General features: G+C 35.9%; 1 protein-coding gene across 1 annotated transcript in view; it reads left to right on the top strand.

Moving 5' to 3' along the window:
* IGSF11 (immunoglobulin superfamily member 11) overlaps nt 1-27056 on the top strand; it is a 170215-nt gene that overhangs the window by 2647 nt on the left and 140512 nt on the right. Inside the window, exon 2 of the mRNA XM_012780598.2 lies at nt 5619-5680. Coding sequence (XP_012636052.1) covers nt 5632-5680 — 49 coding nt within the window. The 5' untranslated portion in view covers nt 5619-5631. The remainder of the gene's footprint in view (nt 1-5618; nt 5681-27056) is intronic.

Here is a 27056-nt window from a genome sequence, read left to right as displayed (position 1 = left end):
TCCATAGAGGTTGTACTAGTTTGTAGTCACACCAAGAGTGTATAAGTATTCCTTTCTCTCTGCATCCATGCCAACATCTATTGTTCTGGGACTTTTTGACAAAAGCTATTCTCACTGGGGTTAGATGCTATCTCATTGTGGTTTTGATTTTCATTTTTCTGATGATTAGTGATGTTGAGCATTTTTTCATATATTTATTGGCCATTAGTCTATCTTCTTTTGAAATGCTTCTGTTCATGTCTTTTGCCATCTTTTTTATGGGGTTGTTTGATTTTTTCCTTGCTGATTTGCTTGGGTTCTTTGTAGATTCTGGTTACTAGCTCTTATTGGATGTATAGCATGTGAATATTTTCTCCCATTCTGTAGGTTGTCTATTTATCCTGTTGATTATTTCCTTGGCTATACAGAAGTCTTTTAATTTAATCATATCCCCTTACTAATTTTTGTTGTTGCTGTGATTGCCCTTGGGGTCTTCTTCATAAATTCTTTGCCTAGGCCAATATCTACAGGAGTTTTTACAACATATTCTTCTAGAATTCTTATGGTTTTGTATCTTAAACTTAAGTCTGTTATCCATCTTGAATTAATTTTTGTGAGTGGTGAGAAAATGGATCCTATTTTAATCTTCTACATGTGGTTATCCAATTTTTACAGCACCATTTATTGAATAGGGATTCTTTTTCCCAGTGTATATTGCTGTCTATTTTGTCCAAGATCAAATGGCAATATGTGGATCACTTTATATCTGGGTTCTTTGTTCTGTTCCATTGGTCTATGTCTTTATTTTTGTGCCAATACCATGCTATTTTGGTTACTATAGCCTTATAGTATAGGTTAAAGTCTGATAATGTGATGTCTCCAAATTTGTTCTTTTTGCTTAAGTTGGTTTTGGCTATTTAGGCTCTTTACTGATTGCAAATGAACTGTAGAATTATTTTTTTAGATCTGTGAAAAATGATGTTAGTATTATTTTTTCTGATACTAGTACAGCAACTCCAGCTCTCTTTTGGTTATTTGCATGGAATATCTTTTTTGATCCTTATATACTTTCAACCTATTTGTGTTTTTGTAACTAATAAGAGTCTCCTATAGACAACATATAGTTGGATCATTTTTTTAAAAATCCATTCTGCCAATTTGTGCCTTTTAATTAGAAAGTTTAATCCAGCCACATTTAATGCAATTACTGATAAGAAAGCACTTACTTCTGCTGTTTTGCTATTTGTTTTCTATATCATATATCTTTTGTTTTTCAATTCTTCCATTACTGCCTTCCTTTGTGTTTGATTTTTTGTAGTGTACTATATTGATTCCTTTTTCATTCTTTTTCTGTATATATTTTCTAGTTATTTTCTTAGTAGTTACCTGGGGATTACAATTAACCTCTTAAAGTTATAACAACCTATTAATATTTTGAATTAAAACCATCTCAGCTTCAATAGTGTAAAAAACTCTGCTCTTATACAATTCTTTCCCTCTTCTTTTATGTTCTTGTCACAAATATTATCTTTATACATTTTGTGCCCATTAACATAGATTTATAATGATTGTTTTATGCATCTGTCATTTAAATAATCTAAAAAAAGAGCTTCAAACCAAAAATATAACACAAACTTCTAAATTTACTTATATAGGTACCGACGCCAGTGTTCTTGATTTTTTTTCACATGACTTCAAACTACTATCTAGTATCCTTCATTTCTACTTGAAGGTCTTCCTTGAGAATTTCTTGGATGGCAGGCCTACCAGAGGATGAACTTTCTCAGATTTGTTATCTGGGAAAGTCTTAATTTCTTCTTTATTTTTCAAAGATAGTTTTAGTGGATGTAGAATTTTTAACTGACATTTTTTTTTTCAGCATTTTAAATGTGTCATCCCACTGCTTTCTCACTTCCATGAGTTATGCTGAGAAATTGGCTGTTGATCTTGAGGATCTTTGTGTGTGAGGAGTTACTTCTCTTTTGCTGCATTTAAGATTCTTTCTTTCAAAAAGTCTTTATCTTTTGAAAGATTGATTGTAATGTAGATTGACTTCTTTTATCAAATTTGTAAAGTTTTCAGCCATTATTTCTTTAAATATTCTTTTCCCTTCTGTCTCATTTTCTGGAGCTCCCATTATGCACATGTGGTACCCTTGATGGTGTTTTATAGGTCTCTGAAGCTCTGTTCATTTTTTTTTTTTTTTTGAGACAGAGTCTCACTTTGTTGCCCAGGCTAGAGTGAGTGCCGTGGCGTCAGCCTAGCTCACAGCAACCTCAAACTCCTGGGCTCAAGCAATCCTCCTGCCTCAGCCTCCCAAGTAGCTGGGACTACAGGCATGTGCCACCATGCCCGGCTAATTTTTTCTACATATGTATTAGTTGGCCAATTAATTTCTTTCTATTTATAGTAGAGACGGGGTCTTGCTCTTGCTCAGGCTGGTTTTGAACTCCTGACCTCGAGCAATCCGCCCTCCTCGGCCTCCCTGAGTGCTAGGATTACAGGCGTGAGCCACCGCGCCCGGCCTTGTTCATTTTTATTCATTCTTTTTTCTTTCTGCTTCTCAGGTTGAATAATTTATATTGACCTATCTTCAAGTTTGGTAATTCTTCTGAGTGCTCAAATTAGCTGTTGAAATCCTCTAGTCAATTTTTCATTTCAGCTATTATACTTTTCAACTCTGGAATTTTCATTTTGTTTCTTTTTATAATTTCTTTCTTATTATTGCTGTTTTCTATTTGTTAAAACATAATTCTCTTGGTTTCCTTTAGCTCTTTGTTCATGGTTCATTTAGCTCTTTGGACACATTAATAATAGCTGATTTAATCTCCTTGACTGTAAGTCTAAATGATTCCTTCATGGACATTTTTTATTAGTTGCTTTTCTCCATGTGCATGTGGCATATTTTCTCATTTCTTTTCATACATTTTTTTGAAAACTAGATATTTTAGATAATATTTAATAACTCCAATATCAGCTTTTTCCACCCCCTAAGTTTTGTTGCCATTTTGGTTGTTGTTTTTTCTTGTTGCTGCTTATTTGTTTTTGCATGAATTTTTTGGATTAGTTCTATAGATCCTGATTCCTTGCAGTGTTGCAGTGTGTGACCACAGTTCACTGCTACCTTTTATTTTTTTAAAGTTCTTGTTTTTATTTTTAAGCCCTAGCTTTCTAGGGGTCACTCTTAGAACAGCATAATGTAGTGGTTAGCTTACGATTGGTTAGAAGATTTCATTAATGTTTTGCTAGTATGTCTTCTATCCTTTGTCAAGGGGTTTTATGTGAGATGCCATACCTTCAGGTTTTAGGCAATTTAAGAGACTGCTTTTATTCCCTGCTTACACTGGACTTAAGGCTAGTCAGAGATGACTGGGTGATGCCTTCTTTGCCAATCTTTCCTTGGCATGTGCACAGCCTTTTAAATCCCTTGGAATATGTTGGAGCTTTTCAAAATTCCCGGTGGCAATTCTACTTCTCAAGGATTTCCTTTTAAATTCTGGGCTAGGCTCTTGTTTGCCTCAACTGGCAGCATAGCCTTAGGCAGTTGAAATGTTGCCAGCAGTTTGCTATTGTTTTGATAATATTCCAGGGGTATCCTTCCCCACCCCCACCACACACTTGCAGAGCTGAGTTCAGAGGCAACCCAAATGGCCACCACACTCTGAGAATTGAGATTTCTCTGGGAGCTGCATGTTCAGACAAAACATTTACTATATCCTAGGGATGGTTCTTTTTATGGAATTCCAAAAACAGTTAGTCCCTCCCAGATCTTTCCATTGTGTCCAAAGATGCTGGCTTTTGGCCTTTGTCTTTGCCATTGAGCTGGAGAGGGAGGGGTGATGGGAATAGCACCAAGTTGAAACATCACAGACACCCTACATTCTTACCAAAGTTGAGTAGTTTTTTCTTGATAGGTGATTTCCAGTTTCCTTTTTGGCTTTGGTTAGTTGCATGCACATGTATATAATGCCATATATATAAAATGAGAAATTGTTTCCTGCAATTGTGGAGGTTGAAAAGTCCCATGATTTGTTGTCTTTTAGTTGTGCAACTTAGATTAAAAGGCCTGAGAACCAGGGGAGCCAGTATTGTAAATCTCATTCCAAGTGCAAGAGAAGACCAATGTTTCAGCTCAAGCAGGCAGGCAGGAAAAATGAGTCAAATTCCTTCTTCTTCTGCCTTTTTGTTCTATTCAAGACCTCAATGGATTGGATGATGCCCACCCATACTGGGGAGGACAAACTGAGTCCACCGATTCAAATACTAGTCTTATATGGAAACCCACTCATAGACACACTCAGAAATAGTGTTTAATTTGGATATCCTGCTGTGCCGTCAAGTGGACATAGAAAACCATTACAGTTGTTTCACCCATATTTTTATTGTTTTAGAGGAAGAGCAAACTCACCAAGTTCCTCATTCTGTCGTTTCAAAAGCAGAACCTGAATTATATAATCTTAAGTCTTAAAAATGTTTTCATAAGGCTTTTGAGATAGCAAATAAACTTTTGTGCCACTTTTATAAATTTCAGAGTGAATTTGGGGACACCAGATGCAAAACCACTAATTTTTCTGATCACCTCATTTTATAAGTTTATATAGATTGTTAATTTATTAGTTAAGATTTCCCTAATTACATTTGCATACATGTCTTCCCCTAATTCTTTACCTACAGTCAGATCTTGATAGTGCTCAATGATTTTCACCTGAGATCCAAATATTTAGTTCTAGACCAGAAGAGGGCTAGAGAGGATGCAGGGGGGTATGCCAGACATACCTCCTAACATAGATCCTTAAATGTATGATCTCTTAGCTCTATATATGTTTTGCATTAGATATGTTTATAATTGTTATGAATAAATATGAACCAATTTTTTTGCTTCCTTGTAGAGAGAGATCCACAAACTTGTTGGTTGGAGTTCAAGGGAAATATAAAAAAGAAAAAAAACATAGCTTAATTTTTCGAAGTAGGAAAGGGCAAAAAGCCACCCTAAGCTAAACTGAGAGAGAATTTAGAGGTGTTTTGTTTTTTGTAGTGGTAGGCTAGAGGAGTCTAGGTAAGTGAGAACTGGATGTGGATATTGTGAGTGCTTGTCCAGACTGAGGAAGGAAACTGGCAAATGCCATCTTTTAAGTTGAAGGACTTGAGGTATCTGTGGCTTCCTAATGTGAAAGAGTTTGTAACTTTTAACTCCTTAGCACTTATGGTAGAGGAGCTGTTTAATTTACCAAGGAAGACCGGATGAGTGTGTTTCTGTTGAAATTGGCTCATATGATGCCATGACAAGGAGTAATACAAAAGCAAAGGAAGGTCAGGGGGCCCTGATGCTGTCAGCTGTGACGGAGGAGCACTATCCATCCTCCCACCCTGATCCATCCTAGAGCAGCTATAGGTGATCCCATGCAGATCTAGATTAAGGTAACTTTTAGTTGGTCCATTCTTCTATTATAGTTTCTGTGTGATTAGGTGGAGTAATGCAATGGTTCCCATCCTAATATTTTGTTATGACTCTGAATCCTGTACCCAAGGATGTTTTCCTAAAAGAAACTATTTTTTTAATATTTAAAGCAAGAAATTTGTATATTATAATGTTATCACAACATAAACTCTTTCTTCCCTTGTTTCCTTACCTTTCTCAGCTAAGAAGAGGAGATGTCTCTGGTAGAACTCCTGCTCTGGTGGGACTGCTTGTCTAGAACTGGTGAGTGACTTGACAATGGTGAAGTTTCATCACTATTAGAAGTTATTATCTCTGATGGCCTGGCTGAGAGAGAGGCTTTTTTTTGTGTACTGACCTCTTCTCACCTTCTCCTACTATTAAAAAAATCTTTTATTTCTCCTGAGGAGAAAAATCATTTTTCATTTCAAATTGCTATGTGTCAGGCAACGTGGTTATAATAAGAAACAAGATAGACATAATTCTTAACCTCAAGAATCTCATATTCTAGCAGGGGGCCCTGACAAGAAAATAAATCATTATAATGCACTGGGTTAAGAGCTATGATGGGAGAAGTATGAACAGTTATTGATGCATAGAGAAGAGGCACGTAACCCAAAGTTAAAGGGTAAGGAGAAGTGACATAAATGTAATCAAATGTATAGTCTGTTCATTTTTAAAGGGACTCTGGAGTGCTAGAGTTCAGCTGTGGCCATAACATCTACTAGCTCTGTTTCCTTGGACATATTTCTTAACCTTTCCAGGCTTCAGTTTTTTCATATCTAAAATGGGGACTATAATGAACTCACTTTATTGGGTTGCTATGGAAATAAATGAATTATTACATATGTTGATAAATTGCTTAGCACAGTGCTTTAGTAAATAATAAGAAATGGCAGCTCATGATTATTATGCTGAGAGCTGGAGGGTTATTAAGAGTTAAGTGAATGGGGGTGATCAGTGTTAGGAGAATTATATTACAGGCAGAGAAAAGAGCACATTGAATGCTTGGAGACAGAACAGATGATGAGGAGTTTGAATAACTAAGAAATTCAATGTGCTATAATACTTAGTAGAAGGCAGTGGATAATAACAGATGAGGCAGGAGAGGTGGATGGCTGTCATATCAGAGAGATGTCGGGCCTTTATCCCAAGAGTATGCAGAGTCATTGAAAGATTTCTTGCAGGGTGAGGACAGAATATGACTTGCAGTTTAGATCATTCTAGTTGTAATTGGGAAAATGGATTGAAGGAGGAGAAGACTGGAGGAAGGCAGACTGAGAAGAAAATGGTCGAGTGAAGACGGTACTGTCCTCCTATTCTCTCAGAAATCAACCCAAGGCAAGAACAAGAAATAGAAATGCTAGCTACATCTTTGCAAAAAACTAGATGAAATCTGTAACCCTGAACCACAATATACAAGGAAATATTACCAAGAGCAGTTATGGTTAGAGAGTAGTACAGGCAGATACAGAAAGGTGTTGTTTGCATCTGTATATTTCAGGCAGAGAAAAGTTTCCCTGAGGGAAAATATGCAACAATTCCTATTTGGAATAATGGAAATATGGCAATGGGAGCATCTCCAGACCTAGTTAATACCAATGAGAGACAGGATTGGTAAGAATAAGTGAAGAATCACACTAATAAGCCATCTCTGGTTTCTTATTTTCTTATTTTATTGGTGGGATAAAGTGGAAGAGAGAGATTCTGCATTGGGTACAGCCATATAGCGACTAATCTTTGTTGACTGGGGAGAAGTAAAAGGAAAGAAAACTTGTACACATAGCCCTGTGTCATAAGAAATATCACTATGAACTGGGAAGAATTTCTACTAATCCAGAACATGGTTTTGGCTCCTTCTACTTATAAACCCCCTACCAATAGTGATCATAAGAACTCATCAAATTCAAACATGAGCAGTAATCAAAAAGGATTCAGCACAGGATCTATATAAGTTACCATAAAAAGGAGGAAAGGAGCAGTAGACACCAAAACAAGTAGAGAACAAAAAACTCTCATCGGAAAAAAGTTTCCATAAATCATATAAAAATTTTGAACAAGCATGAATTAAAAAATAAAACAAAACATCAACAAACCCCAATCATGCACTCCCTCTGTCAATATGAACTCAAAACAAAGAGTGCCAAGGGCTCCAAGAAGATATACCGGGACCACAGAGGGAATGGAAAAATGAGCTCAGGGAATAAATGGAAGAAAAATAGGAAACTATTATAGAAATGAAGGTCTCATTAGAAACAACCCAAAGGAGACTAGACATAACTGACAGTACTTTGGAGACATGGAATATCGAATTAAGAAAAGTAAGAAAAATGCAACAGAATCCACACAAAATTTAGAAGAATTAGGGGCAAAAATAACTGATAGGAAAGATAAGACCCAATGTATGCCAGTGATTATAGATTGCGTGGACTAGATATAATGTTTAAATATATAATTTAAGAACTTTTTTCAGGAAACAAAAAATGTCTTGGATTTATATATGGAAAAGGCATGCTGTAGCCCAGGAAAACTTGACTTAGAATTGTTAACATTGATATCATATTCTAACAAAATTATTAGACCTCAACAATTAAGACTCCTTTAAGCAACCAAACAAAAAGGTCAATTGCTCATAAGGAAAAAAATCAGACTGGCTCAGACGTCTTCACAGCAACAGTCAGTACTAGAAGATAATGAAACATTGCTCAAAATTCCTCAAGGAAAGAAAGTGTAGATTCAAGTAACTCTATTTCCAGCCAAGATATCTTTCGAGTATAAAGATAATGGACATCTTTGTAGATACAGAAACCCAGAGAATATAATTTACATGAGTCTTCAAAGCAGATGGAAGACTTCAACAACCAAAAGATTCATGCAGAAACGATAGCAGAAGGAGGGGCAGTGAGGTACCATTATGATTAAATGTGAGATTAAGGTAGAAATATACATGAGGGTTGCAGTTAGAATGGAATCTATTTTATAAACTATGACAAAGGAAAAATAAGATAAGAAACAAAAGATGGGAAGTGGGAGAAAAGTTGGGAGGCAATGTGAGCACTTTTTATAATTGGAAGCTAACGGTTATTTAAAGCTGATAAATGACAAAATAGAGGATAAATATATTTAAAATTGTAAAGATGACTAGTAAGGAAATTTTTAATTCACTAAAATTAGGTGTTGGAGTAAGAAAGAAAATGGAAATGAAATGGAAATATACTAGTTAATTCAATCATTTTTGATAGTATGGAATCAATACCAGGTACTGTCCAGTGAAATGGAGGATAAAATATAAACTTATAGTTAGCCTACAAAAATATTTGCAAATGTGAGAAATAAAGTATATAAAAAGATGTTTATTGCAACATTATTTGTAAAAGCAAAAGATTGGGAAAAATGTAAGTGTCCATCAATTGGAACTGGTGAGATAAATTATAATATATCCATTCAGAGCAGCTATTGTAATGAACAAGTCCTATGTGTACTTCCATGGAATAATCTCCAAGATGTATTATTAGGTGACAGAACAAGATACAAAACAGTGTCGATAGAATGGGGAAAGAAAACCAACATGTAGAAACCACACATATAGTCTTGTATATGTGTAAAATACATCTTGAAGGACTTGCAAAACTTTGTTAGCTTGGTTTCCTCTCATGGAGGGACTGTGTCACTGGGGCTCAGGAGTGGGAGGGAAACACTTTATCCTATATCTTTGGTTGTTTAAAAGTTTTGTGCTGTGTATATACACATTACTTTAAAAAACAACTTACTTTCCTTAAAAAGAGGCGATTTAAGTCATTTATATAAGAAATGATGGTAGTGTGTGTTAGAACAACGACAGTGGGGGTGGAGAGGAGTGAATAGATTGGAAGTGATATCAGTTGGATTTGGTGTTGGAATGATGAGTAGTGAGGAAAAGAAAGGAGTCAAAGATGACATCTGGGTTTCTTCTGGCTTGGGTCCCTGGATAGGTGGAAGTGGCATTCCACAAGATGGAACACACTAATCTGTCCTCATGTCTCTCTATAGAATCCTAGTATCTCACCCCATCCCATGACTTCAGCTTTCACATATTTGTGAACCATTTCTGTATCTTTTATAAGCTCTGGACCTCTTGGCTTATCAGGTGCCTCCTGGATGTCACCTCTAACACGTATCCTCAGCTCATTACAAGACCAAAGAATGATAAAATTTGATCCAAAATGGACTTTAGAAACTCATCATCATCCAATGCATTCATTTTACCAAATGAAGACCCTAAGACCCAGAGGCATATGTGACTTTTAGATTTTTGTTATACATTTAAATAAATTGGAGCATGAAGTTACATATTTTTGATCTCTCTCCTCTTGTTTTATTTAAATGATAATCAACTATAACATTTCTAAGCAGTGAGTACTAGAGCAACTTTGTCATTTAACCATATGAGGCAAATAGGCAACATATGGGAATTAATGTCAAATTGTATTCATCTCTGTGATCTCTGCTGCATTGGCTTCTACATCTTTCTAGGTGCCTAGACTCAAAACCTCAGAGACCCTTTATTCTCTCTTATTGTCATGATCTACTGTTATCCAACACTCCACATCAATCCACTATTGCATGACTCTGGTTATCCTTCTGCAACATATCTGTGTCTTTTTCCCTATTGCCATTATTGCAACTGTCATTCAGTTTCTCACATCTGGACTATATCAGTGGCCTTTAAACTGATGTCCTTGACTTTAGCCTTTCTCGTTTTCAATGTGTCTTCTGAATTACAGTAGTACCCCCTTCCACACATTTGCTTTCATGATTTCAGGTACCCGTGGTCAACCACAGCCCAAAAATATTAAATGGAAAATTCCAGAAATAACAATTCATTAAGTTTTAAATTGTATGTGGTTCTGAGTAGTGTCATGTAATCGCTCACCATCCTGTGTTGTCTCACCTGGGATGTAACTCAGCCCTTGTCCAGGACATCCATGTTGTACATGCTACCACCTGCCCATTAGTCACTTAGTAGCCATGTCAGATATCAGACTGAAAAAATATAGTATATATAGGTTTTGGTGCTACCCATGGCCTCAGGCATCTATTGGGGGTCTTGGAACATATCCCTTGTGGATAAGTAGGAAACTACTTTACAACAAAATGTTTCTTTCTTAGACCATGGATCTTATTATGACCTCTTGTAAAAATTTTAATAACTTTTTAAAGTAGATAGATCAAAGCCCAGATTTCTTTCTTTTTGTTGCTGTTTTTGTTTTTTAGCAACACATTGCAAACCTAAAAGTCCAGATTTCTTGATGGCATTCAGGGCCCTCCATGATTTCTAAGTAGCCTTTGTTCCTGATTTCATTTCTTCATGCACTTGCCACTGCAGCCATACTGGACCAGTCATCTTTTCCAAAATTCAGCCTGTGCTTTTCCACTCAGGTATTAATATATTAGTTTACCTTTCCCCATCTATTTGAAATAACATTTCTCTTGGTTATTTTTGTTGAAGATTTATCTATTCTTCAAGAGCCCATTCACCTACCATTGATTTTAGGAAGCTTTCCTAGAGCAGATCTTCCCTTGACTATGAATTCATGTTTCTGAATTTTTACCAGCAATAAAGTAGTATTCTAATGGTTTTCTTTCCATCTTACTTAGTGGTATGTGTGCCTGTGTACCTTCCTCTTTACAAACAGCGATTATGTCTTTTTCATTTGGTATACTACACTATTATCTTTCCCAATTTTTCACATTTTAAGTGCTCAGAAAAATGTTTGGATTGAATTGAAATCTTTGTGACCCCTCTAAAGAATTTTAGTGATCTGAAGTTGGATTGCAATCAGAGGGATTAACCATAAACATTTAAGTAATAGAAGAATGTAAGTACCTTGAGACTTACATTTGTAAAAGACATTCTCCACCTGTGACTTTTTTTTTTTCAATTTTCATATATCATACTTATTTTGCCATTTGTTACAATTGATTAAAAAGTGAAACATTTCACTCAATATGACTGATATCCCAGTGGGGATAGATTATGAATCCAAAGAATTTGTTACCTGAAATATTACTGCAATTTAAAAACATTTTTGAAAATGTGTAAGATAAAGTGTTTGAACAAAATATTTGAGTGCCAGCCTGAGCAAAAGCGAGACCCTGCCTCTATTAAAAAAAATAGAAAGAAATTAGCTGGACAACTAAAAATATATAGAAAAAAATTAGCCAGGCATGGTGGGTGGCGCATGTCTGTAGTCCCAGCTACTCAGGAGGCTGAGGCAGAAGGATTGCTTGAGCCCAGGAGTTTGAGGTTTCTGTGAGCTAGGCTGGCATCACGGCACTCACTGTAGCCCGGGCAACAGAGTGAGACTCTTTAAAAAACAAAAAATATATGAGTAGAAAAGTTGTTTTGATTTTTAAAAAAGATATGCCAGCTAACTGAAGACATCATTTTTGCATGTCTTACATTTTTCTTCCACTAGAGAGCAGCAAAGATTCATAATAGAATCAGGCAAGCATGAATACTTTGGGATTATTTTTGGACTATAGTTTCCAATGCAAAACTATACAAAATGCATTTGCTACTAACTTAAAAAATGTATTTTATCCTAGCTCTTGGGAGGCCGAGGCGGGCGGATTGCTCAAGGTCAGGAGTTCAAAACCAGCCTGAGCAAGAGCGAGACCCCGTCTCTACTATAAACAGAAAGAAATTAATTGGCCAACTGATATATATATATATATAAAAAATTAGCCGGGCATAGTGGCGCATGCCTATAGTCCCAGCTACTTGGGAGGCTGAGGCAGAAGGATCACTCGAGCCCAGGAGTTTGAGGTTGCTGTGAGCTAGGCTGACGCCACGGCACTCACTCTAGCCTGGACAACAAAGTGAGACTCTGTCTCAAAAAAAAAAAAAAAAAGTATTTTGTTGACTTTCTGACCAAGTTGAAATTAATCCATAGTAAGAGCTTTTTAGGTTTAGTAAAGCCAATTGTGTTATGTGGCAGAACAATTTTCTTACTTTAGTTTTAGACTTCATTTCTTATTTCATTTATTCACACAGCAAACACGTATTTAGCTCTATTTTGTGTTAGGCCCTTTGCTATTATGGGAGATACAAAGCTTAAGAAGACATAGTCTCTGTTTCAGAGAACCTTGTTTCGTTAAAAAAAAATTTTTTTTTTAGTATTTTTTATACTAAATCCAATGGAGGATATAAGCAAGTATAAGACATAATATATATAATGCATTAAATGCTTACGATGTACTAGGTAGGCACTGTTCTAAGTGCTTGGCTTCTCCTACTTCATTTACTACTCACAACAATTCTAAGAAGTAGGAATTTCACATTTTATAGGTGGGAAACAGAGGCACAGAGAAGTTAAGCACCTTGCCATGCATCATACAGCATGTAAGTGATGGAGCCAGCATTTGAACTTGGGAGGTCTTAATACACCACCAGCACATTTCATCACTATCCTAAGCTGTTTCCCACAGGAACTTTGCTCTTATTCACTTATGGAGAAATGAGACATCTTGTAGAAATATATAGCATCATAGGAATTAAGTGCTCCCTTTTGAGGTCTGTGATGGAGTCTCAACAAAGGTACTTTATTTTCTCACTTGGATTCTGAACAGCTTGAGGAATAAAACAAGAGTTGGGAAATGGGGGTCAAAATATCACCTTTATTACTGATCAAGGTCAAATCAGAGGATCCAGCTTTAGATCTGTTAGCCAAATGGGCTTGTTAATACCATGTCCCCAAATTAGCAGCCTTTCTCTCTACAGGGAGGCCAGGTTCGCAGTGAACCTCACCCTTAGCTCTTCATCCAGCGCTTGCTTCCAGCAGGGGCAGAGTCCCTGGAGGAGGAGTGAAATGGGTGCTCTCTCTAAGGAGCTCACTCCCAAGAGGAAGAAGGGAGGTTCTGAGCCAAGGATGCCCAATTTATTCTTCCCAAATTTACCAATCAGATAAATCATCCCATCTCCTATGAACAGAGAGAAGCCAGTAATTAGTTATTAGTAATTACTAATAACTAGTAACTGCTAACTAACTAGTAACTAATTAGTAATTAGTTAGGAACACTAAGAGTTCCTTCTTCTAGGAAGGAAATGTCAGAAGTAGTGGAGATGCATTCCTCCCTAATATTTCCTAACTCTTGACAGCTATTTACTATTTAATTTTTTTGAGAAAAATAATATTGTAGACAGAATCACACCCCACTCAAAGATAATCTTCATCCCAATGCTGAAGCTATGAATGTCATGTTACATGGCAAAGGGGAATTAAGGTTGTAGATGGAATTAAGTTTTCTAATCATCTGACTTTAAAAATGGAGATTATCCTGGATTATCCAGGTGTAATAACCCTTAAAAGTGGAAGAGAGATGTGGAAGAGTCAGAGATGGCAGCATGAGAAGGACTTGGCCCCTAAAGTGTGAGAAAATAGCCCTTGTAAGGAAATGTGTGTCTGATAAACTTCTGGTCCAGAAGAGGGTATGGTATGGATTAGAAGGAATAAAGCACAGTGAATTAAAAGGCAGAAACTGCATTGCCACCCTGCTCGCCCGAGGCCCCAAGAGATGAAATATGGCCTTTAACACATTAACTGCCATGAGAATTGTATTTAACTCACTCTAATTTTGACTCCGGGGCTGCGGGAAGCATATCAAAAAATCTTACTTGTGGACGTTCTTATTGTTGCAATTAATATTGATAATTTAATTCCAAAAATGTGGATTAAATAAATAGAAGTCAATAAATTTCATTTTTCTATTTATATTTACCTTAAAATTACACTTGAAGTTTTTATTCTATTTTGGTAATAAAACACTGTGGCCCAAGGATAAGTGTCTGATTTTTTTGTGTGTGGCAGTCAATGTGTTAAAACAGAGAAAGAAAGTTATAATTTGAATAAGCCAAGCAAGGTCTATGTCACTCTCTGTGTTTGTTTCCTTTTTCATATGTCTTGGCATTTAGTAAAGGCACCCTCCTTTCCAAACATGTTGCTAGACATAAAGGAAAGGTGCATTTGCACAGCATGGGGTAAGAGTTCAATGACAAGTAGCACAACTTCACAACCCAGAGACAAATATGACGATGGCATTAGTAATCTGCAAGCAGACCCAAAGGAAAAGGAAGAATCTCAGAAAAAGTCAGGTAGTATAGTTCAGTTGCCTCTGTCCACATAAAGATTAATTGGAGTTTCTGGACTTTATTATCATTAATAAAGATTGCATTTCCTTTTAAGAAGTTGCAGCCATACATATTAAATATGTATGTTCCACTGAAGTCAGAGCCATGTTTCCCACTTGCACGTGTATACCCGAGAGCCTGGGCCCTGAGGAGAAGTGTGCCTACCAGTAGATACCCTCCCGCCAAGAAGAGTGCTTGAAAACTGATTCACTATAACTGTGATAGAGTTTATTCAATATACCCATTATTTATTTAGAGAGTCCCTACTAAGAACTAAACACTGTCCTAGGTAGTTGCTGGAGATAAATATTAATAAATAAAACTGTTTCTATCCTCAAGGAGCTCAAAGCATTCTTAGAAAGAAAGACATGCAAGTGAATAGTTAGAACACAATATAACATAAGTGAAAAATAAAGAAATTTATAAGAGGCAATTTTCTATGGGCCCTGAGCATGCCAGCATACTTCTTCTGGGTGTGCCAGGAAGGCAAGGTTCTGAATTCTCTTTACCTGGGCCATTCTCAGTGTTGCGTTTGCAGCAACCAACCTTGAGAGATAAGGTAATTTATTTCTTCCCCTAGACAAAGAACAGGCTTGCTTACCGCTTGCTATAAAAGTGGAGAATCTCCAAGTTTAGTGTTCCTATCCTATAAGGCAGACCGCTGCGTGTGCAGGCAAATGCACCTAACTCACCTGTGTTACCTCTGTGAGGCTTGAAGGATGTGAAGAACTGTCACAAACATGATGCTGTGGCTACGCTTTTGTTGTAAGAAATCAAGTCCTTTGTCCCCTGCCAGGGGGACAGTATGAACAGTAATAGGCTAACTTGTTAGCTTGTAAGTAGGGTAAAGTCCTAGACCCCTCACAATTTCTGACTGTACTGTTCTTTAGGAAAATAACTGATATTTAAGCTAAGACTTGATGAAGGAATATAAATTTTGATGAATGAATATAAATTTTATAGACTGACAAGGTCATCTATACCATGTCAAATAACAGAGTGAGGGAAGGCGACCCTATGGATATTTTTAGCTCTCTTGTTGATTTTGACCCTTCTAGATCTACTTGGTTCATTGGTTCAATTCTTGGAAAAATTAAGCATACATATTCTCTTTGCAATATATATTTTCTCATAGTCCATGATTCTTAGGTTCTTAGTGTGAAGGAGTGGGTATTGGCAAAAGGAAAGATTATACATTCTTAGCTTTGAGCATGACCCATAATCTGAAGTATGTTTGTGTGTGTATATGTGCGTACACACACAAGGTTTAGCTTCTTGCTGTCATTTTTAAATAACAATTTTGTTTGAGTTTTTACTTTGATACTTTTCTTTAGCTCATTTTTATGTGAAATTAGTTTTCCTGAACTTTTAGAATGAGGCGTGTTTCAGGAATTTTTTTTTTTTTTTTTTTTGCAATTTTACAGAGCCCCTTCTTTTATGTTGTGTTAAAAATATGGTGGCTTGCTTTCAGGGATTTTCTGGATTCGTTCATCTACCCTACTTTGGCTGAGATATTCTTGTTCCTTTTCCCCTATATTCTGCTCAATTTTGATTGCACTTGCGGCAGCAGTTTTTCCTCCTTGTCCCATCCTTTCCTCGCATACCTAAAGCTATATCAACATTTCCTTCCTAAAAGATATGAACTGATGAAAGGGTTCTGTTGTCAAATCTGTCAGAAGATGCCTAATTGCTTCTTTTTACCCCCTACCAAACAGGTGCTAATACTGTACACGTTTTGTGGCTGTTAGTGGTTCGATCAGCTCTACCCATTTGCATGTTGTGGTTTGTAGGAATACCTTGTTATCCAATAATTAAGTAAATGGCATTCATGGGTTTTTGACTTTGCTATGTAGTTGCTCTTTCTGCTTCATGTGGGGACTTGCAAAAATAAAAAATTATACTTCAATTGTCCCAACTTCCTGGGATCCATATTAAATTTTTATCAACTATAACTATTAATATCATTAGCTTGGCCAGTGTATTCCTGCCACATGCAATACCTGATGAGGTGACTCACCAAGATACTCCAGCTTTATGGAAATAGCCCTTAAAATCTGTTAAGATCATTTTCTTGATTATATCTAGGCTGTCTTCTGATCTTAATTTGATTTCTCCCTCAGAAGCTATCGTGTTGATTAGGTGAGATGAATAAATACCCTTGGATGTTCTATTTTTCATGATAAATTATTCATATATTCAATTCAGGTTAACCCTTCCTCAGGGCCTATTATTCGTGCCAGGCACTATGAGTTAGGTACAGGAGAGGCAAATAAGCTATAGGTCCTACATTGAAGAAACTCGAAGTCAGATACATTGTTTCGCTGGTTTTAGGGATCTGTCCTTACTTCAGATGATGCCAAACTTCTGAAAACAACCTCTTATGGAGAGGAGGAATTTGGACTTTCTGACTGTCAAAGCCTTATGAAAATACCTAGTAAACTTTTGGAAGGTAGAGGGAAATAAACTGTCGCTGAGGCCCACATTTATGTGGAAGACAAGACTTTGCTTTCAGTGTTGATATTGTAGAAGTAAGTGTTAATGATTTGTCATCCCAAAATGTACTTAAGTCATTTAGTTACCCAAGCTGTTCCTAAGAAGTATTGTCAGCTTCTGCTTAGGTTTAATAGTCTGGTGAAAGAAGGCCACGTATTATGAACTGCTCACAGCTTCTGCAGGGAGCTATCCATGGTACAGTGTTGGGTCAATTTGAGCCCATTTTGTTGACATGGAGCTAATGCAATGGAATCCCTGGGAAGTGTCCAAAAGAGTCCAGTGCTAATGGTGGAAGGTGATAGACAAACTTTGCAGGCAACAGGTAGCTCAGCAATCTTTAATGTCTTGTGTGATGTTAACACACTTAGTGTGTGCATTGTATAAGAGAGCATTTTCTGTTATTTCATTTTAAATATACCTTTGTAGCGCCATTTTAATATATACTCATGTGTAACTCAATGACAGGGATATATTCTAAGAAATGTATCATTAGGCAATTTTGTCATCGTGCAAACATCATAGAATGCACTTGCACAAATCTAGATGACATAGCTTACTACACCTAGGCTATATGGTGTACCTTTTGCTCCTAGGCTACAAATCTGTACAGCATGTTACTGCACTGAATACTAAAGGCAGTTGTAACACAATGCTAAGTATTTGTGTCTATAAACATATCTAAATATAGCAAAAGTAGGCAATAAAAATACAGTATACAAGATAAAAAATGCTACACTTTTATAGAGTACTTACCATAAATGGTGCTCGCAGGACTGGAAGTTACTTTGAGTCAGTGAGTGAAAATCTAGGACATTACTGTACACTACTGTAGGCTTTAAAAACACTGTACACTTAGGCTACACTAAATTTATAAAAAAAAATTTTCTTTAATAATAAATTAACCTTAGTGTACCAGAATGTTTTTACTTTATGAACTTTTGATTTGTTTAACTTTTTGACTGTTTTATAATAACACTTAGCTTAAAACACAGATACATTTTACAGCTGTATAAAAATATTTTCTTTTTATTCTTATTCTATAAGCTTTTTATTGAAATTTTTAAAAAAATTTATTTTTTACTTTTTAAACTTCTTTGTTAAAAATGAATATGCAAACACATACATTGGCCTGGGCCTACACAAGGTCAGGATTATCAATATCACTGTCTTCCATCTCCACGTCTTGTCCCACTGGAAGGTCTTCAGGGGCAATAACATGCATGGAGCTGTCAGCTCCTATGACAGCAACGCCTTCTTTTGGAACACCTTCTGAAGGACCTGTCTGAGACTGTTTTACAGTTAATTTTTTTAAATAGCAGAAGGTGTATGCACTAAAACAATGACAAAAAGTATAGTAAATACATGAGCCAGTAACACAGTCATTTATTATCAAGTCTTATGTACTATACACAACTGAATGTGTCATACTTTTATATGACTGGCAGCCCAGTGTTTGTTTATGACAGCATCACCACAGACACATGAGTAATGTGTTGCACTATGATATTAGGATGACTATGATGTTTCAACTCCATTACAACCTTATGGGACCACTGCTGCATATGTGTTCTATTGTTGACTGAAACATCATTTTGTGCCACATGGTTTTGTGTGTGTATGATCTTTGTACTAAGAGTACTTATTCTACAGATCAGTTAGATAAGTTATTCCCAGGAGGGATAGGAAGGGGGTTGGTAATGAACTACTATGTAGAAATAGTCCATGAAGCTAATTGTCTGGGGACAACTGATGAAAGAATTCACAGCTTATGGTGCTATACTTACATTTAAATGGGCAATATGTCTGCTTGATTATAACTTTTTCCTAAAACATAACCCTAACAATTGACTTTAAAGCTATAATCCTTACTGGTACTATTCTTTTTTCACTTCTTTGAGACAAAATAGTGTTTTTTGTTTGTTTTGTATTTGAAAATAGTGGTTTTCTGTATGTATATTTTGGTCACAGAAACATGCTAAGTTGATGTTTTCATAGAGAGTTTATCATGTCTCCCAGGTTCTCTCTTGAGATTTCAGTAAAATTTAATTTTTTATTGTTATAAATATTTGAACCTACAAACCCTGAAAACTAAACATAGATTAACAGAATTTTATTACTATATTGTAATCAGTGAAACTTAGAGTGACATTAATTGATCTAAAATATTTAATGATGAGCATGATTACTATTGTGCTTCATGAAATTTAAGGATAAATTATAAGTATTGAACTTCAGCATTGTTTATCTGTGGAAGAATAGTATAAATGCAACACCATAAAACATATTATTGTTATTGTATTGACTGTAAGGATGCTATGAGGATATGATTTAATATATTATCTATTGTTTTCTGCATGAGTAGTCATGGAAGAAATTTCTTTATTTTCAGTACCTGTAGTAGTTGTACTGCTCTAAAACTATTGTTTTATTTACCCTTAAGGACTGTGTATCTTATAATTGATCATGTTCCTTTTTGCATTGCCTGCCAGAAAGCTCAGAACTAATTGGCAGCTGACTTACAGTAAGTGTGGAGGATATTATATCATATATGTGTCCTAACTTCATACTTTATCTTATTTTCACATCGCCATTGTTTCTTACCTATTAATTTTTATTATAACTTACCATTTTATTTTTATTTTTTGGTGAGCCATTAGATTTTAATTAATAAGAGATTTGAATAAATGAAGTGAACAACTCATACAAATATTTCAAGTAGGAGGTGTTTGCATAGTCAAACTCCAGGATTGGTACTGAATATGGGCAAACTGAATGAAGCAGGAAATTTCGCTATTTCAGGATCTCAGGATCCCAAGTGTAGGAGGAATCAGAAGGTCAAGGTCAGGCGTTATAGTTTCTCTCATTGGAGTCTCCCATATCTCACTTCTTTTGGGTACCGTGACCCCAGACTCTCTCCCTTTTCTTCCCATCCTTCATTCTCAGTGCTTGCGTGGGCAGCACAAGGCAAGAAGCCTTATTATAAGGAGAGGCTTCTGGTCCCAAAATATCTTTCCTTGCAGCCTGAAATTCCATCAGACACTGATTTATTTGGCACATCAAACAAATACCTATGGAAGGACTAAGAATGAAATCTTCCTATTCACAAGTAGGTGTGAATAAGCAATATTATAAAACTGAAAGGGTCTTTAGAAAACCCAAACTTTATAAGTGAGGAAATTGAGGCTCCCTGTGGTAAAGTGATTTGCCTAAGGAAATACAGTGTGTAAGTGTTGAAAATCAGGACTATTAATAGAATCCTTAACTCTAAATCCAGTGTATGTTAGGAAATGGATTTTTTAAAAGAACTCCAGGACATAGGACAGTTCTTTATATGTATTTCATCAATACTTAGTAATATAAAATACTCTACCAAAGGAGTGTCACCTTTGGAGCTGACAGGGAACAACCCCGCTCTTGTGGAGTCAGTATTCACCTAGGTATTACGCTCGTGATGATGAGACTACAAATCACACAGAGCATGAAGGGATAGACTGGGAAGAAGAATATATGAGAACAAGCAGCGATAAACAGTAGAGGGAAAAGGAGCAAATGATAAAGTCATGAGGAAAGGCAGAGGCAAATGGGGAAGATAGAGACAAAAATAGAAGTGAAAGAGACAGGAAAATAAAGATAAAAACAAGCACAAATGAAAGGGATGAAAAATAAGATCATGAGGATGAAAAGCAAGTAAGGAAGAGATAATAAACAATGACATGAAAGAAATGACAAAAGCCCATGGATAGTCAAATGCTCAATCAGATGTAGTAAATAGCAGGTGGAACAACACATTAAATGATTAGTGTTAAAAAATATTGAATATTCATTTTACCTTCTAAGTTATTGAGAGGCACCAATATTTTGCCCTAAAATGAAAACAATTACACTAAAAAAATAAAACTAACAAATAAACCCTGAAACTTCCTTGGTAAAATTTTAGTAGGAGGAAATTTATTAATAATAATAGATTTTTGATCTACAGGGAAGTAGTTAAACTGGGATAAAAAGAAACTGTCACCCTAGGTATGGACTATCTTCCCTTAAAGATGCAAATTAAGCATGTACTCTCAAATGTTACTTAGGATAGGCAAGTTACAATTAGCCGCTATAATAATTGTGCTTTTTGGTTCTTGCTTTGTTTCACAGTGGCTTTAATTAAAGGCCTAGTGATGTCGGAAAGTCACATTAATTATTCATCTGCAAACATTTACATAGACTTCCCTGTTCCCATTCAATAAATTATCAACTTCACATCTCCATAATTTAATCAAAATGACTAAAAATACCCCATCTCAGGCTTTTGCCCCTCCTCTACGGGCTTTGTCTCTTCAATGTTATTTGTTATTGGAGAAGACTTCCCACTGTTATTAAGAACGAAGAGAAGAAAATCTGTCTGCTGAAATTGTGTAGATAGTATTTGCTTTTTTCCACACTGTCATAGTGATTGGTACAAAGCTGTGGTTTGCAAATGTCCAATTTTTTTTTGAGGAAAGATGAGAGGTACCATAGAATTGTGCTATTATTAAAAGCCAACATGATACTGGAGTATATAAATAGAAACATAATATTCAAGAATAAAGAAATAATTTCTCCTATAATCCTCAGAGTGTGAAGAATCAAAACTTCAACCACTAAGCATAAAAAAATCATAAAAAGGGGAACTGCTAGGGATTATAGTAAAGCAGCGTTAGAGAGTCATATGTAAAATTAGGAATTTGATTTAAGAAAAATTGCCTAAGAAGGCAGATGTGCAATTTCATAGATAAGTAGTTACTTAGTAGGTCTGCAATTTGACCTAAGTCTTTTTTCCCCCCAGAATATTATGGGGGTACAAATGTTTTGGTTACATGGATTGCTTTTGTACTGCTTGAGTCCAAGTTATATAATGGGTACAATGTACACTATCTGGGTGATGGGCTCACTTATTACTTGACCTAAGTCTCAAAGGTGCATTGGCAGCTAATTAAATCCATAGAGTCATAAATTATGTTAATGAAAAATCTGGATTTTGAAGTCAGCTGAACCCGAGTTCAAATCTCAACTCTGCTATTTATTAGTGCTCTGATTTTTGGACAGTTTCCAAACTTTTGAAAATCTTATTTATTAATCTTGATAGATAATGTCTTAGCTCAGGATCATTTGATTGCAAGAAGCAGAAAAACCACTTAAGCCAGATTAAGTATAGTAGATTTGCTGTAAGGAAACAAAGAATCTCATGAAACACACATGTACTAAATATCATCAGGGTTTGTGGAAATTAGAAAGCTTTCAGGCAGCTTTTCCTTTCTGAATGTTCTAGAGTTTCTTATTTCTGATTCCTGTGCAAGATTTATTCCCTGAAGAATGAAAGAAGAAAAAAAAATAAATCAAAAGACATCCCATGTTTGAGGATCAAAAGACTTATATTGACTGTTAAGATGGCAATACTTCCCAAATTAATCTAGAGATTCAAGACAGTCCCTGTCAAAATTCCACCGGTTTGGGGTTTTTTGGGTCAGAAATTGACAAGCTGACCCTAAAATTGTTATGGATATCCTAGAGGCTCAGGATAGCCAAAAAAAAATCTTGAAAAAGATAAAGTTGGAAGATTCACACTATAAAGCTACAGGTATCAAGACAGTGTGGTTTTGGCATGAAGATACATATGTAGAGATCAATGGAATATAATTGAGAGTCCAGAAATTATACATATGCTCATATATATGATCAATTTACTTTTGACAAAATGCCCAAACATTCAATGGGAAAAGAAAAGTCTTTTCAACAAATGGTGCTGGGACAACTGGATATCCACATGAAAAATAACGAAGTTAGGCCCCTACCTCACACCATACAAAAAATCAACTCAAAGACATAAATATAAGAGCTAAAACTATAAAACTCTTAGAAGGAATAAATTTTCATGACCTTGGATTAGGGAATGGTTTCTTACATATGATACTAAAAGCCATAGGCAACAAATAAATAATAGGTAACTTGGATTATATCAAAACTAAAAATATCTGTGCATCACAGGATAGTATCAAGAGAATGAAAAGACAATACACAGAATGGGAGAAAATTTTTGCAAATTATGTGAGTGTGACTGTGGCCATGTAACATTTATGGCCAGTCTGCCTCTTAGCCTTCCCTGTTCTCACAGGACTTCATCTTCCTTTCAGAAATCTCTCTCGGTAGTTTCATAGGCCCTCCATGACTGTGTGTTTCACATGTGCTCATGATAATTCTATCTGTGTTCTTCCACTCTTGTGTTAGCCTCCTGACTGCAAGCCACCACAGGGACGCATCTCTCCTTACAAAGAACGTCTTTGGGGGATGCTGCTCTGGTGGGCATTGCTGTTCTCTACCTACTGTATGCCAAAACTGTGTTCATGGTGGAGCTGGGAGAAAGGGAGAATAATCTCTCTGATTCTGTATCGCACACGATCAACTGGACAAAAAGTAGCTCTGCTGTATTCAGAGCCTCCTTTCATGAATATATTAATACTTCCTTTGGCCTTTTGCCTTAATACTGCTCTAGGAGGACTTTGAACCCCTCCACCAGTACAGAAATGGCACAGTAACCTGATCATTGTCCCCAGTTTTTTCTCATCTTTATTACATAGGTGCCTCTATATTGCTTTATATCCCTTTAAGAAAAAAAAAAAATCCCGAACCCCAAACCAAAATAAAGCATGCAAACATCAATAACAAAAAACAAATAAAGAACAAAAAGAAAACATGTACATAAACTCTAAAGATATATACTTGAATGCTATAGGTATGATACCCTGGTACACTTTTAAAAAATCATCTTACAGTAGTTAAATTTTGAGTCTGCATAAAATGTCCTCAATCAGTAGTTATTTGGATATGCTTGCTTAATCAGTTCAACTTCCATCTCTGTATTTTCTCTCCCTTAAGTATTCAAATACATATTCATTTTATAACTAGAACAATATCGTAATATATTATTTCGGGCATAGGCATAAATACCAACAATTCCCATATGCAAGTTCCAGGAAAAACAATAAGACCTTTCTGTTGGAGATCAGTTTATTTTTGTTTTCAATTTTCAAAAGAGTAAGAAAAACAAGTCTAAAATTCTTGCCAAGCATCTGGGGTTAAAAATTATACCATCTACTTTTTTGGTCTGGAAGAACAGTAATAAAGGGAGTATAGCGTGAGCTCTAAAATCGGGAACATCTAAATTTCAGCTTCACTGCTTACTTATGTATTCTTGATCATGGTGCTTTGTGAGCCTCAGTTTTCTCCTTTGTAAACTGAATATTATTCCTGGTGTTCATGTTAGGATTAATGAGATGATGCAAAGTGCCTAGCACCTAGTAGGGGCTCAACGGATGTTATTTCCTTCTACCCCATTGCTTTTTCTTACAGAGTTGTCTCATAATTCAGTGAATCATTGCTATATGGAATTTTAGTACTGGGAAGAAATAGGTCTCAATTTTTATTGCCATGGTGACAGAATCCCTGAAGTGAAAATTTTTCTCCTGAAACAGTGAGCAACTGTTAACACAGTAGCACCTTTTTAATTGGTGGCAAGTATGTGATTTCTTTCCTTTTTTTTCCCCCTCTTTGATTCAACTATTTTCCCTAATCTTATTTGTCTATTCTGAAAGGCCCTAAAGGAGAAGTTGGTTATTGATTTTCTGCTTACTGGGAAAATGTTAACAATGATACCTAACCTAGTACTTTTATATCACCTACCCCGCTGCTTGTGGAATGTCATGGAAGTTACCTGGGGTTTTATTATTATCTGAAATTAGGCCTTTTCATAATCAATTTATGCATTTGTCAGATGTCTTTAAGACATAATTATATCTTATTCATAAAATCTCAAAGAGTTACAATGGTCATCTGCTCTTTCTTTCACCCTCTGATTAGGATCATTTCCAAAAAGATTTCTCTACTCTTTGTTTTGAAATGCCTAAATTTGATTCAGTTAATTTCCATGGTTATATATTTCATTCCCTCATATTTTTGTGGCCTTAATTACCAACCTAACCTACTAAAACTTAAGCCTGTTGCCTCTTTCCTTTCTTATATAGAAAATAATTATGGTCACTAACAAATCATATTTTTATGTGCTCTAATTACATGCTTTACTTAAGAAAGAGTCTAAGTTATGATACATCTTCTTTAGGATAAATAAACCATTGTCCTTTTATCATGTGACTCTGTACAAAGCTATTTTTAAAATAATATGTTCTATTTAAAACTTATTTTTAAAAATTACTTTGAAAGCCTGGATCTTCAGAGTCAGTTTGGCAGCAGTCAGTAAAGAAATTATTTACTAAAAATTTCTTATTAGAGAGAAGAAAAGAGTAATGCATAATAGAAACATGTTGCCAGTAAAATTATTTCCTCCTCATTGATAAAGGGCCACTACAGATAGGGAAGTTGTGCTGCTTGCATGCAAATATGAAATGGCAGAATGTTTTGGGGACTCTTGATAAGGTACTTGGAGCAGAAAATAATTTTTCTCTTGTGCAATTATAGAGAGGAATTTATTAGTTAGATAAGAAAGAAGCTAAAAGAAGTGCTAAGAGTGGAGCTGTAGCAGAGATTGCTAGCTGCCCACCTAATATCCATTTCTCCTTTTCCTTACTATGACAAGCCCAATTGATGGTAGCAACACTGTACTCAGGCTAAAAAATATTATATTTTGAAGCCTCCCTTATAGATAGAAGTGTACCAATGATACAGTTTGGGTCAATGATAAAAAAGGGAAGTATAAGATTCTGGAAAACTTCTTAAAAGTTGGCAATCCATTGCTGGTATTCCTTTTCTGCTCTATGCACTTTGTCCTTTTTCCTGCATGGAATACAATGGGCATGATGATTGAGGGCCCATTTATCTCACAGCAATGAAGGAAAGCTAAGAGAACCACTGTTACTTTACCCAGACTTCAACCTTGTAATAGTTTCTTTGATGAGGTCAGTATTGCCTTAGATTGGCCACTTATTAGAATCTAATGGATATATTTTCAAATCTAAATGTTGGGAATTCTACTAATAGGTAGGATGTGTAGATTGTGGCAGGCCAGCATTCCTGTTGCGAAAGTCATGAAAATAACAAATATATTTTTAAAGGTATCAGACAGCTGTAAAATCAAGTTTATAATATTAAAATTCCAGAGAGGGAAGAAATACTCCCAGGTAGGTGGATAAACAGCAGTCATTTCTCCCTCTGGGGCATTTGCCAGTTCTGGGCATGGGTCGAAGCCTTGGTTAGGTGGAGGGACTTTGCTGGGATAAAAACATGAATAAAGTTTTTAGTGGTCATGTAGGGCTAGAGTTAAAAAAAGGACACTTGAAGCACTTTAAATGCATGTCTGATTTTCCTTACAGGACATTAGCCAAGTTTTGGTGCTGCATAGGTGGCTGAGGAGCTATGCTGAAAGCCTTTAAAAGTCAGAGTGAAATTCCCTGCAGTCTCATGACACTTAGGACACACAGATCCACCAAGGGAGAGGACCTGCCTTAAGCATACAGCTGGGCTTCCCTTCAAGACATTGGCTAGATTTTAAAATGTCAGGAGCAGGGGGCTGAAGAGCTGGGCTGAGAACTTTGGGAGGGCAGAACTGGATCTTACACAGTCCTTCAGAGCTGAAGAGATGGACAACTCACCAAGCTCTCAAAAAAAAGTTGAGGAGACGAAAAAAAAGGGAACCAGAAGTGGACTTGAGATTTATTAAAATTGAAACTCAGCTCCAACCTAGCTCAGTACCTAATTGGATTGAAGTAATCAGCTCTCATCCTACGTGCTAATAGAGAACAGGAGAAACTCTCTTTGGTGAAATATAACATTACCTGAAGCTTTTGTGTCATTTTTTAAATACAAAGAGCTAAAAAACTACTAGACATACAATGAGACAAGATAAATAGGATCTATAATGAAAAGAAAAAGCAGACGATTACAGTAGGGCCACACATGGTCCAGATGTTGGAATTAATTTGTGAACAAGAAATTTAAAATAAC

Source organism: Microcebus murinus, chromosome 1 (genome assembly GCF_040939455.1).
Source record: "Microcebus murinus isolate Inina chromosome 1, M.murinus_Inina_mat1.0, whole genome shotgun sequence".
Classification (NCBI taxonomy): Eukaryota; Metazoa; Chordata; class Mammalia; order Primates; family Cheirogaleidae; genus Microcebus; species Microcebus murinus.
Note: the sequence above shows the minus strand (reverse complement) of the source record. Positions and strands in the feature narration are given on the sequence as shown.